At 41.2% G+C, this 17145-nt stretch overlaps 1 protein-coding gene across 5 annotated transcripts in view; it reads left to right on the top strand.

The window, feature by feature from the left end:
• Nucleotides 1-17145, top strand: part of GALNT18 (polypeptide N-acetylgalactosaminyltransferase 18) — a 459241-nt gene that overhangs the window by 247799 nt on the left and 194297 nt on the right. For all 5 annotated transcript variants that reach the window (XM_069091223.1, XM_069091225.1, XM_069091221.1 and 2 more), the window contains exon 3: nt 7683-7849. In XM_069091223.1, coding sequence (XP_068947324.1) covers nt 7683-7849 — 167 coding nt within the window. The remainder of the gene's footprint in view (nt 1-7682; nt 7850-17145) is intronic.

The following is a 17145-nucleotide window of genomic DNA, read 5'->3' as shown; positions in this document are numbered from 1 at the left end:
GGAAATAAAGAAGGAGGAGGGAGGGAGGGAAGGAAGGAAGGAAGGAAAGAAGGAAGGAAGGAAGGAAGGGAGAGAGGGAGAGGGAGAGAGGAAGGGAGGGAAAAATTTATTAGGAATCTATTATATTCCAGGCACTATGCTAAGCATCTTATAAATAGTGGGAAATAGGTACTATTATTATCCTCCCTTTATAGCTGAGGAAATTGAGGCTGGCAGAGGTTAAGTGACTTTCATAGGGTCACAGTTAGTACATGTCTGAGGCTGGATTCAAACTAAGGTCTTCCTGACTCCAAGCCTAGCACTCTGTCTATTTTGCCACTTAGATGGCAACCTCATAGATTAAAAGATTAGAAAATTTTACACAGAATTCAACAAATACTTATTAAGTACCTACTATGACCATTATACTGTGCAATGGCTCTCACACTTTTTCTCCCCAGGACCAACATCCTCCCCTTTACCCAGTACCTACCATGTACCCACATACTTCTTTAACCAACACCTCCTCACTCAGCATTTCAATACATGTGAAAATATTGGAAGAGAAAGGGGAGGATATGGACCTATAAGATCCCTTATCAATCTAAAGCTATCATCCTATGATAGGATTCTATGCAAACACTAGCCAAGCAGCATATATTTCCCAGAGTGCCTTCCCTAGAAACTAACTAATTATGATGGGGGAACCCGAGGGAAGGGAGAAGCTGGTGTTACAAGGATTGCAAACTTTCTAATTCATCTGTTACTTTATGGATACTCAAGTTGAGAGCTATCTCGACTCCCCAGTGCTCTATTCCTTCTGCATTCCTAATTCAAAGTATCAACATTTGTCTTATGAAGACCATTGATAATGGGTTTCCCAGAATTGAGCAGGGAGTGCCAATATTGGGATAGAATGACATTTCTAGTTGGTTTCTAGAACTTAGTACAATGCCTGTCATATAGGAAGCAGGTTCTTAATACATGTTTATTTATTAATTAATTAATTCCTCTTCACAGAGGGGAGAGGGATCCATGTAATGGTCAAGATTCTCAGCATCTGTCTCCAGACAGCCGTTCTTACAGCCAAGAATGGAATCTAGAACATTTGACTCTCCAATCCCTTTCTCTTTTGATGACTTTACTTCTTTTGTTCTGTTACTTTTAACTACCGATAAGGTATTGTCTATGCCCTTCTCTCTTCTTGTTCCAGGGATTATGAATTAGGTGCAAAAAGACTGATGGATGGGAGAAGGCAGTAGAGCTGTAAATGCCTGTGACCCTTCACAGTGGAGCCAGAGGTGGGAAGATAATGTGGCCACTGGAGGGAACTGAGCCTTGCTCAGGAACTCCTAAGAGAAACCTCAAGTTCAGAACTTTGGCTCTGAAAGGGCCATGTGATTGCAGTGAAGGCAGGGTAATAGAGAATAGGCTTTTCTCATAAGAGGTAAGAAGGTTAGAGATGGGGAGAAAATGCTAATCTTCCATGGAATTTTTTTCTTACTTAATATAAAATTTTATTTTTAAGAGGAGAGTCTGGGTCCGATGACATAAATCTGAAATCTGGACCCTGAGTAAAGAAGCTCTCCTTTATTTCTTTTGGTAGCTGTTATGTTGTGTTTAATGTGCTTTAATATAAAAAAGAAGGGAAAAGGTTTGGATCCTACAAATACCTGGAAAGAAATTCTGGGAGATTAAGGGACATTTTGTAAAATGAGAAGGACTGAGAGAAGTTACTTTTCAGACAGATCTGTTAAATACTTCCAGTGGTGTAAGTCAGTTTCATGGCAAGAATGACTTTTCATATGAACTTCAACAATAAACATAAACTAAATGTGGGTTTTCCCTGGTAGGTAGAGAAATTTATTCTTTAACTGTCATAAGTAACCGGAAATATTCTAGAGTGCTGATACATATTGAAGAGGGGGAGGCAGGAAGCAGGAGAGAGAGAGACACACACAGAGAGAGAGAGAGAGAGAGAGAGAGAGAGAGAGAGAGAGAGAGAGAGAGAGAGAGAGAGAGAGAGAGAGAGAGAGAGAGAGAGAGAGAGAGAGAGAGAGAGAGAGAGAGAGAGAGACAGAGAGAGAGAGAGAGAGAGAGAGAGAGAGAGAGAGAGAGACAGAGACAGAGACAGAGAGACAGAGACAGAGAGAGACAGAGAGAGACAGAGAGACAGACAGAGAGACAGAGAGAGAGAGACAGAGAGAGACAGAGAGAGAGAGAGACAGAGACAGAGAGAGAGAGACAGAGACAGAGAGAGAGAGAGACAGAGACAGAGAGACAGAGAGAAAGAGACAGAGACAGAAAGACAGAGACAGAGAGAAAGTGAGAGAGAGACTTTAGGCCTTATTTAACAATAGTAAAGTTTAGTGACAAGAATACTTAACTTGAACCTAAGTGTTGCATTATTTTAATTTTGAATCTTATTCTGATTTGTCTTTGATGTCATATGTTGAAATTAGACTAATGAAAACCAATGCTTTTAGTTCCTTTTTGTAAGAGAATCATTGGTGAGGAGACCTTGTAATATTCAGCTGACATGCCTAAGAATGGAAGCAATCCCATTGTTCCTAGGAATCAGCCTCTATGGGTAATACCTTACAATCCCAGATCTGTTGTGTTCTCCCTTAAATAGTTTGACATGCTATAATGATAAATAATAAAATGATAAGCAAGTTAAAAAAAAAGCCTTAAGAAAAATCTTCATAAAATGTTAACCATGTCACCTTTCTATTTCCCACTAGCCCCTGGAGATGCTTTCATAGTTTCATTTGATAATATATTTGGAACTGAAAGGGACCCAAGGGGCCATTGAGTCTTACACCCTCATTTTCTGGATGATGCAGCTGAGGTATAGAGAACTTAAGTGACTTGCCCAGGACCAAAAAACTTATTAGTTTCTTTTTTTTTCTTTTTGAAGGGGGGAAGGTAGGGCAATTGAGGTTAAGTGACTTGCCCAAGGTCACATGGCTAGTGTTTTGTGCTAAGTGTCTGAGGCCGTATTTGAACTCAGGTCCTTCTGACTCCAGGGCCAGTGGTCTATTCACTGTGCCACCTAGCCACCCCTCATTAGTTTCTTAAGCAAAATTCAAACTCCAGATCTTCTGGATTACCAATCCAGCACTAACCATTATGACACCTGTCCCATGTGGGTGCAGGGCTTTAAATATTTAACTAGGAGTCTAAGAAAGCCTTTCCTCATCAGCCTTCCACTCCCTTTCCACATTCATTATTCATCCTTCAAATCTGAGCTTGAACAGGAAGCAGATTCCTCTTTGGAACTTGTAAGAGGTCAGAGAGATGGCTCTCCATTCTATCCCCATGTGCTGCCTTTCCCCTAGAAAGACTGATTTTAAAGAAGGCTCAGTACCCTCGCCTTTGGTGAGACAGGAGAATTGCTGGAAACAGAATGAGAGAAGTTTCTGTAAATTTCTGGTAACCATAGTGACGGAGATTTCACTTTATCTATCTCACCTACTTAAGCAGGTATTGGTCCCAAGGAGATTCTTCTAAAATGAGCTGTGCTAGTTGCCCTTTGACCTCCTTATGAGGAGCCAGGAAGGTCACTGTGTTTCCCTTGGGCATTTTACCAACAAGTAAAACCCTCACATTATTATTGGTTTCACCATGACTGTATTCTCTTTTTGGAGAAAGACAATTCAGCACAGTATTGTCCCCTCCATGGAATAGGGTATTAGGAGCATTGACTAACTTCTAATTGCTAAGATCCCATGGTTTTTGACTTCCAGGGTCTAATGACTTTTGACACAAACCCAAATGGAAAAAATAATACAGTAAAAAAAGTCTCCAGGAGCACCTTATGAGAAAGGTGACCTGCCAGGAAGGAAGCTGCCCAGTGGTCTATCTCTTCTGTCATGTGGTATATAAATGGTTTCCTGGGTATGCTCAAAGTAGAATTTCTGAGGCCATTGGTCAGTGAATAACTTAATTGGGCAATAAGCCCGTGAAGGTCTTTGATCTGGCAAGAGAACAATAGAGGGTCCCCGACCCCACTACTCACTCCCACGTGGAGTCAGCTTGCTATTTTTATAGTCTTTTCCTGCACAATCGACACCATACCCTTGGTTTCTCCATCTTAATGGGAACTGGTGTTTATGACAAGGTGACATTCCAGCCCTGTCAGGTTGCCCACCAGAGTTGCTTGGCTCCCCTGAACTGGATGAGGCAGATAGAACCCATAAAATCCTGGCTATTGTGGTCCCTTTGTAGGATGTAGCCTGGGCTCAGGAAAGGACTCTGGCTTGATAAGCATCAAACTAAGGGTTCACAGAGCGACTTGATCCCACACTTCTTCTGGAAGAAGGGAGGGAAGGTTAACAGAAGAACTTCAACATAGAGAGACATCTGGTGTGTGGAAAATATGGGCTAGTACCAGGTAGTGGGCGAACCATATGATTACCTGGAAAGGGCCAGAGGCTGCAGATGGTGTCAGAGGCAGAAGCAAATTGCCATCATTCCAGAACAGGGTGGATGAAGGGTGAAACCTGGCTTTCAGGCTACTAGAGTTCAGGGCTCATTGAAAGATGAAAGACTGAACTCAATGATAAGCAGGAATGTAATTTGTTCACACACAAAAGCTTCATGGATATTTGTGAATTCTAATCCCAGCCTGTGCCAACCAACCTGTTCCCTCAAATCACCACAATCCTTGTCAATTGAGAAACTGTTCTCATTACTACTTGTGTGACCGTCCTTCACAGATTCTATGGAGAAGTATGCTTGTTCACAGGGCTGTCAGAGCACCCCTTGTACTGTTTCTGCCTTCATTAACCCCCTTGGAATTTACAGGCCAGTAAACCCTTAATGCCTTCTCTTTTCCAGGCTAGTGATCCCTAGTTATTGAAATGACATGGCTTTAAGGTTATAAAATCTTGGTTGCTTTCTCCCAAATGTACTTCATCTTGTGAATAAACCTATCAATAGACTTCTTAAAATGTTATTGAAATGACATGGCTTTAAGGCTATAAAATCTTGGTTGCTTTCTCCCAAATGTACTTCATCTTATGAATAAACCTATCAATAGACTTCTTAAAATGTGGTACCCGGGGGCAGCTAGGTGGCGCAGTTAATAGAGCACTGGCCCTGGAGTCAGGAGGACCTGAGTTCAAATCTGACCTCAGACACTTAACACAAAAACTAGCCATGTGACCTTGGGCAAGTCACTTAACCCCAATAGCCCTCCAAAAAGCAACAAAACAAAACAAAACATGTGGTACCCAAATCCAAACATTGGTTCTCCAGATGTGGTCACAGCGGAGGTCACAGTGGAACGATTGCTTCCCCTGTTCTGCATACAGGGCAGCTAGGTGGTGCAGTGAATAGAGAGTTGGACTTGAAGTCAGGGAGATCTGAGTTCAAACCCAGGTTCAAGCACTTACTAGCTGTGTGATCACTTACTAGCTGTAAGTGACTTAGCCTGCATTTGCCTCAGTTTCTCATCTGTAAAATGGGGACACACTGGAGAAGGAAATGGCAAACCACTCTGATATCTTTCCAAATCAGACCCTATGAACTGAGGTCATGAAAAACGACACAGCTGAATGACTGATAAACAATAACAAATTCTGGACATTGTGTTTCTATTAAGGCAACTGAATATTGAGCTAGCTTTTTTTTTTGCTTTATTTTATCCTTCACACTACATTATTGAATTTCTAGTCGACTGAAATCCCTATTTTTATAGGAGCTATTGTCCATCCATACCTTACCCAATCCTGTATATATGCAATTTCTTTCTTTAATCTCATTATGATACTTTTGAATTTTATTCCAATTAAATTCTATTTTATTGGACTTGGACCATCTTGTTGAGATGGTTTTGATCCCCATTCTGTCATTCAACATGTTACCCACCCCTTCCATTAATCTGAGTCCTCTGAAAATGTGGTAAGTGTGCTGCTATGTCTTCATCCAAATCATTAAGAAGACATATTGAACAACATGACATCAGCAACAGATCTTTGAGGACACTTCACCAATGTTTGGCATCTTCCTGTCAGACCTCAGTTTCCCTCTCTGTAAAATGAGCAGCTCAAGTTAGATGATATCTAGGCAGTAGTTTATTGTCGTGGAAATATCCCTCTTATGGGAGGCAGGAGGCATAAATTGTAGTCCTAGGTCTGCCAATTATTAGCATGGCTTTGGGACCAGTCCTTTCATCTTCCACCTCAGGACAGAACCTTCCTGCTCTAATATTTGAAGGTTCTGTGATTCTGACTCTAGTTTCTTGCCAGCCGCTGAGTGTGGCCAGACTACCCAATGGGATTCAGGGGACAGTGCTTTGAGTAGGAGGACAGAGGCAGAAGGATATATTTCTGTGATCTGCAGGATGACCCTGCAGTTCTGTTATAGATCAACAGTGTCAAACTTGAACAGAAATGGGAGCCACTAAACCACCCACACATCAATCATACATATGCAGGCTAAATATTGACTTTGATAGACACACTAACATTAACTATGTTTTATTAAATTACATTTTAATTTTGGTTCAGGCCAAACTAGAGAGTGTTCCGGGATCCCTGGGCCTTGTGTTTGACAACTCTGTCATAGATGATGTTAAATGGAAGTGGACCATGAACTGCCCAGAATCTGGATGGGTATCAAAGGCTGATTGCTTCACATCAGTAATTTTTGATGCTGTACTCTGCAGGCCCTTCTTGAATCCTCAGAGGGTTTGGGTACTATTTTGTAGAAACCAGTGATTTTCATTGGGGACGTTCTCTCAGTGTTGGAAGGATTCCTTGCAAGTAGCCTGTTTGAAGATCCAAGTTGTTGACTTAGCTGCCTTTAATAGGGTGTGGATTGCTCAATTCAGAGCTTGTTGGCCTTTCTAAGCATAAAGGCTGGCATGGTGCTGAAAGATGATAAATGAATCAATGAATGAAAAAGCAGTTTTAGTTACTTGCTATATATATATATATATTAAGAACTGTGATAAGCACATGGGGATATAAACACAGAAGTGAACTAGTCCTTGCCTTCAAAGAAGGGAAGAAAGGGAGAGAATATAGCACCAACTATGCACCTATTACCATGCTAACTACTTTTTTTTGCTTTTTGGAGGGCAATTGGGGCTAAGTGACTTGCCCAAGGTCACACAGCTAGTTTTTGTGTTAAGTTCTGGATTTGAACTCAGGTCCTCCTGACTCTAGGGTTGGTGCCCTATTCACTGTGCCACCTAGCCACCCCCCATGCTAACTACTTTTTGCAAATATTTCTCATAAATTCAAACAGCTGACATTCTAATAAGAAGAAACACATATAGGGGAGTGAAGACCTAGGAAAGGTATTTTGTTCTGGGGACTTACAGAAATGACAAGTGAAACAATTGGGTGGTCCATTGACATTTCCTTTCCAGACTTTGATCTTACAGTTGTCAGGGCAAGGTATGGAAAGAGTATGGAGGTGTGCACTGTGTCAGGAAGGAAGCTATTGGGGTGAAGTAGAATCTGCATGGACCTAGTGAGTAAAGAGCTGGATGGCGTAGCTCTCGTTCTTCATAAGCATGGTCTCCAGTGGTCTGGTTTGGAGGGCCAACAGCATCATCAGATGTATCTGGCACAGTGAAAAGGAATAGGGTTTCTAGCATTTACACAGTGCTTCTTTTACAGGGCAGTGGGGGTGAGGCATACAGCTGGCTGACTCACAGAACTAAGTCTCCGACTGTTTTCTCTTTCTAGGTGCCGGAATCTTTCCTTTCCTGATAGCCTCCCAGAAGTCAGCATTGTTTTTATCTTTGTTAATGAGGCTCTCTCTGTGATCCTGAGATCCATTCACTCTGCCATTGACCGGACTCCTCCTCATCTGCTCAAGGAGATCATTTTGGTGGATGATAACAGCAGTAATGGTATGTTCCTTCTCACTTTGAGATACATATCACAAGTTCTATGTTGCTGTTTTTGAGAAAACTCATTCACTTGACAAGCATTTTTTTTGCATTGTGCTAGACAATAGGAAAACAAAGAAACAATGAACAACAATCTTCTGCCTTCAAAGGGATTACCTTCTTTTGGGGGGAGGGGTAATGCAAACATGGATAAGCTAATAAAATATATTTTATTTATAATAATAAGATTATATGTATGTATGTGTATATATGTGTGTCTGTGTGTATATGTGTGTCTATGTCTGTATATGTGTATATGTATATGGATGTGTCTGTGTCTATGTCTACATCTACATCTATGTTTATGTCTTTGTCTATGTCTAAATGTCTATAGCATTTCCTCTACTTTTTAGATCTCATTCAATTTTGCAAGTAAGGACCCTAGAGGGAAGCTAAATACTTCTCCCCTTGAGTGCTAGGCATAACCCTGAGGGGTTGGGAGTTTTCTCATACTCTTTCTCATGAGCTCCTACAAGAATACTCTCCATTGATTGTCCAGTTAATATCAATTAGCCAGCCAGAGTTAATTAGCTTTTATAGCGAGGCATTTACTGAGATGATATAGTAAGAACAGTGGGTATAATACACTCCCACTAAAAGTCCAAGACCCACTCCTCCACATGTACATATGATATCCAGAGGAAAGTGTTTGTGGGCTTGGAGAACACATATGTCAAAGGAGTAAGTCACAAGTCCAGGGTGGATGGAAGATCTTCTCTTCCTTCATCTAGTTCTCATGAAATTCTGCTGAAATATGTAGCTCCCTACTGGGCCATGAGGGCCAGGGCCTTTGTAGAATCTCGGAGATGTTATACTCCTTAAAGCTGTCTTACTTTGGGGTATCTTCTCTCAATCCCCAGCATTTTTGGTTGCTGGTCCAGCTTCTCTGATGGCATGGTGAATGGGAGCAGGGGAGGTGTGATACTTCCTCCGGAGGGAATGCATTCCAAGCACGGGAGATATGCTGCACAAAGATATAAAGATGAGCTATAGAAAGGGAATGGCTGATTGGCTGATCTGGCTGAAGCAGAGTGCATGAATGGCAGTATTCTGCAATGTGCTTGGAATGTCATTGACTTCACCTTTGCAGCCATGTTCCTTTTCAGGGAAATCACATAAGACAGGGAAATCTTGTGATTGACCCTTCTCTGAAAAGTTCATTGCCACAGACTTCTCTCCACTGAGGCCTCTTTCCAAGGTATCAATGACTTGGAACTTTCATACCTGCTGCCTGACTGCATCAGTAGAGGAACCAGGGGCCTCTGGCATATTTGCAGCCAAGGAAAATTAAAAACAGCCATCTCTGAAATTGTAACAGCAACCATTCCCACAGATCAGGCCCTGTCCTTACCAACAATAAGACCATCATTACGTCAACCAACATAAGGAATCCTTCAGTGCTGATTATTCCCATTAGCCCCTTCCTATTTTCTCTATAGGCTCCCTGAAGAGCAATGTCTTTCTGAGTGAATACCATACTGGACTATGTATAGGACCCGGGACCTAAAGGAGCTTTGCTGACATTTGGGACGTTTAGGCTGACTTCAGAGTCAGCCCAGTCCTCAATATGTGTCCACACACACACACGTGTTTCTCTCTGAGTTGGTGCTTCCAATGCTGATACAGAGGAGACAGGTCTTATCTTCTGTGCCCACAAATTAGCAAGATCCCTGATTCTCTGATGGATACCCTACTCACATGTGTATGTCTCTGGGTGTTAGGAGATAATGATGGCTATTCTGAGCTTCTCAGGTAAATTGGCACATTAACCATTGATGGAAACTAGCTCTAGACTTACCTGATTAAATATGTAGCTGAGAGTGTGGCCCTGGGGTTCCTTTCTTCCAGAAAGGGAGAGCTTCCAGGGAGGAGCTCATGAGTCCTGTTAACTAAGAGAAGCTGTGTTTTTGTGGTTAGCCCTTCTGTGTACACTGAGTGATGATCTGTGGTGTCTGGCAAACCTCCCTGTATACCTACAGGTCCCAGATCAACTTTTGGAGACCTCATTTAATCTGGCTGTGACCTCTTATGCCCCACTCCTGAGAGAAAAAAAAAACCTGTATGGCCACGTGGGCTTTCAATGAGTACAGGATGTGGATGAACCACCTCCCCAGCCTCTAATGCTACGGTTTCCTAATGTGACTGTGCTGGTTTGATGTCAGAATCCAGCCTGTAAACTGGTTCTTGGGCAGTTTGGAACACAGACAGTCTGAATGAGAAATGTTCTGTCTGCATCTGTGAATGGTGTCTTTGAAAGCTCTGACTTTAATTAATCCTACAAAAAGTGTTTTTTAATGTGAGCCTGCACCCAAAATAAAAAACCAAACCAGTTGGGGCCAACAGGAACTGTGGGCTAGGGTCAACAACTGGAGAGGCATTTCTCTAAAGCAAACACTTTGAAACTCTGAGGGTAAAACCCAGAGAAAAATCCTGTCTCTGTCTGCATGGATGTCCCTTGAACAGGGTTTCCTTTGTCATGGAAGATGTTCTGTCTTGGGCTCACACTGTAACTGGGCCTCTCCTATCTTTAGAGCCTCCGTTCGTTTCCATGAGCTAATTCCTCAATATGATGCATTTGCTAGTAAAACTCAGGGTTTAAATGGGTTATTTGTGTTTTGTTGAAGGTTAAAAGCTTGAAAGCTTCACATAATCGACATGTATTTAATTTGATCCAAATAGACAACTCGGCTCTTATTTTTGGCTTGATTATTACTCAGTGACGGATGTGCAGAGAATATTTGGTGCTTTCTGAAGGGCATCAGCCATGTATTAACTTACATCTGGTGGTTCTAATGGGAAAGGAGGAAGAGTTCTGGTCTTGGAATCCAAAGTTGTGGGTTTGAGTTCCATTTCTGACACCATCTAGTTAGGAGGCCTTGGACATGGCATGACATAGTGGCTTTGGGCTTAGAGTCAGGGAGATCTGACTCAAACCTCACCTCAGATGTTGACCATTTGTGTGAGACCTTGGGCAAATTATTTAACACCTTTATGCCTTAGTTCCTCATCTGTACAAATGGGTATAGTAATAGTAGCTATCAGAACCTATCAAAGGGTTTTTGAGTTCAAAATGAGATCATATTTATAAAATACTTTGTAAACCTTCAAGTACCACATAAATGCAAGCAATAATTGCTACTATTATGGTACATATTATGCATTGCTATTATTATTGAATGCATTAACTATTGATGCTATTATAAATATTTATTATTACTATTATTGAAAATATTGATTATTACTATTATTGCACAAATTAACAATTGCTGTTATCCTAATTATTAATTATTGCTATTATTATTGCATATATTAATTATTCCTATTGTTTTTGCATAAATTAATTATTGAGAATATTACTTATTGCTAGCATTCTTGCAAATATTAATATTAACAGAGTCAGCATGGTATAGGGGATGAAGCTGGCCCTAAGGGGTTCAGGCATCACCACTGACACATACTGACCATGTGACCATGCGCACATCAAGTAACATCTCAATGCTCTAGGCAACTTTCTAAGACTATGAAGTTCAGGGAAGATACCAAAATACATTAGAGTAGGGAATTTCCTCCCCTGGGGAATCCCAAGTTCAGTCCTTATTCCTATTATTATTAATTAATATTATGTAAAATGGTGATTGCACCATTTGCAATGTCTGTGACATATACAGGGAATTTCCTCACATGGGGTTTCCTATATTAATTATATCACAGGTCCAGTCCTTATTCCCATTAATTGCTATTATGTAGAATGGGGATCATACCACTTGCAATGTCTGTGACACAGGGCTGCTCTTGGATCAAATGAGATAATCCATATAAAGGGTTTTATAATTTTTTAAATGTTGTGTATGTGTGAGCTGTCATTTATTAAATAAGGGAAAGAAAAACCAACTGTTCATCAAGGCTAGCAATAAAAAGGCACCTATATTTATTGGGCTTGTTGTTGTCACTTTCAAATCTGGTAGAGTTCCATCCAAATGGTCTTGCCAGTTCAAGGCTCCTGTGGCCTGTGGAAAGAACAGAGGCATCTTGGCTTTGGGCCTCGAGCCAGAGAAGCTGCCCATGAAGGGCTACCAGTGTTTGGGCAGATACTTTATATCATCGTGTGGTGCATCCAAATATCTGTCAGCACCTGCTGCCCCAAGTGAGCAGAACTTGTGGGAAAAAACAACTTGGACATCTCAGGAGATTAGTGGAACCCCTTTCTAGTTCCCGGTCCCTAAAACTACTCAGGTTCTCATGAGGTCAGATGACTTTGGGCAGCAATTATGCCTACTGCTCAGGACTCCTATATACCAAACATGAATGGGTTTGTAGCTGCAGCACTTTGCTTGAGGTAGATTTCTTAAAATGTTATTTTTAGTTTTACTAATGCTTTTGCTTTTAGGTCACAATTATTTCCAGATATAGCCATCTCCCCACCCCCTTGACACACCTCCCTGGAACTGAGCCTTCACTTGCAGTGAAGAAAGAACCTTCAGTAAAACCAGCCAACATAGCATCTGGCAGTGTATGCACCATCCCACCTCCAGATTCCCCCACCTCTCCAACAAAAATCAGTTACTCAACAAGCTCTTTATTAGGCACTTACTAGGTTCTAGGCACTGTATGAAGTATGGAGAAGGAAGTGTATTTTGTCTTTGAGACATATTTATTTATCTAAAAAAACAAAAACAAAAACCTGGTTATTTCATGAGTATAGAAAACTCCCAGATAAGGAAAATCCCTCTACTTAGACAAGTTAGCACCTACTCTGTAACTTAGAGTTGCCCAGGGTCACAGAGGGCAGATATTAGGTCTGACTCCTAATTCAGAATTTGGACAGCATAGTGTAATGTTCAGAAAGCTAATAGAGCCACTGCAGATAGCTGAGGGATCAAACAAGTAGGTGGTATGCATATGGCACCCTAAGCTGGTTCCATTGGGACACTGAAAGACTATGGAAAGCCATCTATTTTTATTCCTATGAATCAGGTAGCTTAGAAGCTGACCTGCTGGTGATGACAATGAGAAGCTGCTCACCATCATCCCTACCAAAGAACACTTTGCTGATTAGATAGGAAAAAAACCCCAAATTTTAGATTTGGGGCCCTGAGATGACATGGAATGTGAAATTTCCCTTTAGACATAGTGATTCCACCTGAAGAGGCAGAATCAAGATTCAAAATGTCCTAAGAACAGAGAATCTATTGTCATCTCCATTGTCATTGAAATGTTATGACATTTAAACAAAAGTCCAATTAGAAGTCAATTCCTTTTCTGTCTCTTCCTTGCCAAGCCAGTCCTTCTCAACTCTGTCACTTACGAGGTATATGACTTTTAGGCAAGTCACTTAAGCAAGTTTCTAGCCCTCAGCAATCTTGTGGGGTGATTGTTGGTGAGCTGCTTTGCAAACCTTGGTAAAGTGTGAATGATTAGGAATATGGAATGGACCTGTGATTTCACTGATACAGGAAACTTTACCAAGATCTAGGTCAACTCCTTTGCAACTTTAGAGAGTTTCCCAGATCACTGAGAGGTTAGGTGACTTGTTGGGGGTCAAATAGCCAGGATGTGTTAGAGGAATACCTTGAACTTAGGTTTTCCTGGGTCTGAAGTTAGCCTTGCCAAGCTGCCCCATTTGCGAGTTCTTATTATATAAATGCGAGCTATTATCATTATTATTGATTATTGTTATCAGAGAAGCTTATTTAAGGATGTGTTAATGGCTAAGTAATTTTCCTCTGGACCCAAACCTTTTCCCTTGATTAAATCAGTATCTACATATGGCAGTCAAAAAGAAAGGAAGTCATTGATTTTTCATTGTCTCACCTTTCCTGCCTCCTTGAAGCAAGTCTTTCTGCCATTTTCTTCTTTTGAAAAGGAGTAATCAGGTTTTGGAGCTGCTGAAATGATTTGGGTTCCTCCTTTGGTCCTTGCTGGTCTCCTGGAGTCCCTTCTTGTGCCACTTTTGCTAGCAAACATTGAAGTAGCGGACATTTACAAAATGCTTCTTCTTGCTGTGCATTTTTCAGTCACATCGTGAACACCAGGTACTCAATTCAGGATTCAATGCTGCCTGGGACCTTTTAGGCCTTAATGTGACAGGGTAAGACTGGTGGCTTTTCCTTAAACTGGAAAGCATTAAGTATGTAGCTTGCTGTGGGTTAGATGTGAATATTTCCTTGACTCAGGGATCTCATCAATGTGGATACTTCTTCCTGGGGTGAAGATCACAATCCATGGTTTGGCTCACAGATTTAGAGCCCTAAGGGACCTCAGAAGCCATCTAGTTTGATTTCTCCTTTTACAGAAGGGAAAACCGAGGCTCAGAGAGTTTGAGTGATTTTGCCAGGGTCATACAAGTAGTAAACATCAGAGTGAGATTTGAATCAGGTATTTTTTCCTCCAGAGCCAGTGTTCTTTCCAATATACCATGCTAATGGCTTTCTGTATGACCAGTCTGCCCCTCTTTGAGTCATTTCTCTCTTTAGTGACCCACCTTGGACTGCTTCTTGAATAAGACCCACCACTGGTAGTATGCTACAGTCTCCTTTCCTCTACGACATGTCTTCACGTTGTCCTTTGGATAACTTGCAATTTTGATTCCTCAGAGATTTTTGGTGTCCCATGACTCATGGCCAAATAGCATAATGGCCTCTAAAAAGATGACCAGAGCACAGCAGAAAGAAAGAACCTGGGTTCAAATCCTACCTCCACCCATTACTATCTTGAGCAAATCATTTAATATTCCTGGGCCTCAATTTCCTCATTCACAAAATGAGGGGATTGGACTAGATGGACCCTGAGGCCCCTTCTACCTCTGGCCCCATGATCCTATGCTCTCCAGAGAGAAGTTTGGTGTCATTGTAAATACTGTACAAGCAATGTAGCTTTCCAAGCTACAAATTGAAACGAATATGTATTTTAAAAGAGAAGCAAATTGTATACAGTAGAGACCTACAGCTTCCTATAAGACCCTCTTTTTTCTGCTCTACTTCATATATGAAAGGGGAGCTTAGTGGTGAAGTGAATAGAGTGCCCTGCCTAGAGGCAGGGAGACTCAGACACTTACTAGCTGTGTGACCCTGAGCAACTCACTTAACCCTATTTCATCTATAAAATAAACTGGAGAAGAAAATGGCAAACCACTTCAGTATCTTTGCCAAGAAAATGGGGCCACAAAGAGTCAGATATGACTGAAAAACAACTGAACAACAACATATGTTGAAATAACCATGAAGTTCAAAATAAAAACAAACTGTTTTAACAAAAATGTTACTGTACAATTTACCAAATATAATCCAACTCATGTTCTCCCTCCTCTCCAATCCTCAAAGTCTCAGCCCCAGTTCACTGTCAATGAACAATGTCTCTTTCCAAGTTATGTATACTGACAGACCAGTTCCATCCAACTGCATGCCAGAGTCTAAAAATCTTCATCTACTTGGCTCTGTCCATGTAGAAAATTAAAATGAACTCTTTGTGAGGGATTATGGATTTCAATCATTTAATATGTTCTGCAGTGGCCTAGGGCTTGCTGCCATCAGAACCATGTCCTCTGCAAACAGGGTCATGAAGAGGACTTTTGTCTTCAAAGAATAAATTCCCCTTTGAATTGCACTATGTATTGGGCATTTGCCATGACAGTGGCCAACACCTTTGGTTAGCATAGCTATCGCCCTGCTGTTTTCCTATTGGATAGATATAATCAGAAAATCAATGAAAAAATGAAACTGTTGTTGGATAGATCAAAGAATCTCATGTGATCTTAACATATGTGTGGAGACTCATTACTAGAGAAGCATTAATTTGGTGTTTTGCCTTAATGGATCAAATGCTTTTTTTTATAGTCAACAAATAATAAATAGAATGAGATCTTATATTTTCTAAGTTTGTCCAGTTGAGTGAGTAAAGATGTCGTTTGATATAGAATAAGGGGACTGAGGATAGGGAGTAGACCTGTAATTTCATTGGTAAAGGGAACTCCCTGGTGACAAAATGCCCTCTGCCAGTGCAGGTTAGCAGCACCTTCTCTATAACTTAGTCTTGGAGAGTTGCCTAAAGTACTGAGAGCCCAAAGGACTTTTGTAGATTCCCAGAGCCAATAGATTTCAGAGGCAGGATTTAAACCTAGGTATTGCTGACTTTGGGGGCAGTTTCTTATTCACTGCACCAGAGCTATCAAATTCACTGCACATGCCCCTGCAAAACCTCCCAGTGCCTTAGAACTAGTTTAAAATGGAATTGGTAAATGTTTAACAGAATAAATAAAAAATATAATACAACATAGATAATGTTAATTTATGGCTTTCTAAGTCAATATATGGCCAGCAGGGATCTGTTTCCAGTTGAGTTTGATGCCACTGTACCATGCCACTGCCTCCAAAAACACAACCTTCATAGGGTTTGAACAGTCACCCTACTGCTCTGCACTTCCTGTGGTTGCTCAGTGGTTTCAGTCATGTCCAATTCTTCATGATCCCATTTAAGGTTTTCTTGGCAAAGATACTGGAGTGGTTTGTCTTTCCCTTCTCCAGCTTATTTTACAGATGAGGAAAATGAAGTAAACAGGTTGAGTGACTTGTCCAGGGTCACACAGCTAGTAAGTATCTAAGGCCAGATTTGAACTCAGGAAGGTGAGTCTTCCTGACTCCAGGCCCAGCACTCTGTGTACTATGACACCACCTGGCTGTCCCGTCTTGTAGTTCTATTGGCTATCATTGTACTCTGGTATTCTAACTCTACCACACCATAAAGAGGAACAATGGACCGTGAGGTTGCTTCAAATATGGGTGCTCACATCCCAAGCTGGGGAGACATAAAGGTTAAGAAAAAAAAGCCCTAAGTGAAGATCAGCCTCTTTCAGCACATCTTTCTTGTTCATCAGGATGGCTGCAGAGTAACTCAGAGACTCTTGGTTTCGATTAACTTGACTTTTAGTGTCTCCCAGTAGACAGCTTCCTTGGCTAGGGAGGAGTTTCAATGCTTCCCCAATAAATCTAGAGAATCCACAATGATGTACATTGAAGAAATAGCCTTTATTTCTCATAATGCCTTCAAACAGGTCTTTATGTACAAAAGGTGTCCTTTCTGAAACTTGGCCATGGCCACTGACAGTCCAACTCTCCATGCTGCATTAGCACTGGGGCGATTAGACATAACTTAGTAGCTGGCATAGCCTCAGTCATGCCGTGGGCATTGGGAGCCCTGGTGGGGGTAAATTTGGCAATATTAAACCTTTGCTAATGAGGAAAAAAGATGAAAGAAACATTAAA

The sequence above is a fragment of the Petaurus breviceps genome, unplaced genomic scaffold (genome assembly GCF_028583685.1).
Source record: "Petaurus breviceps papuanus isolate PSGF00001 unplaced genomic scaffold, PetGlider_PUasm1.0 188, whole genome shotgun sequence".
In the NCBI taxonomy this organism is placed as follows: Eukaryota; Metazoa; Chordata; class Mammalia; order Diprotodontia; family Petauridae; genus Petaurus; species Petaurus breviceps.
Note: the sequence above shows the minus strand (reverse complement) of the source record. Positions and strands in the feature narration are given on the sequence as shown.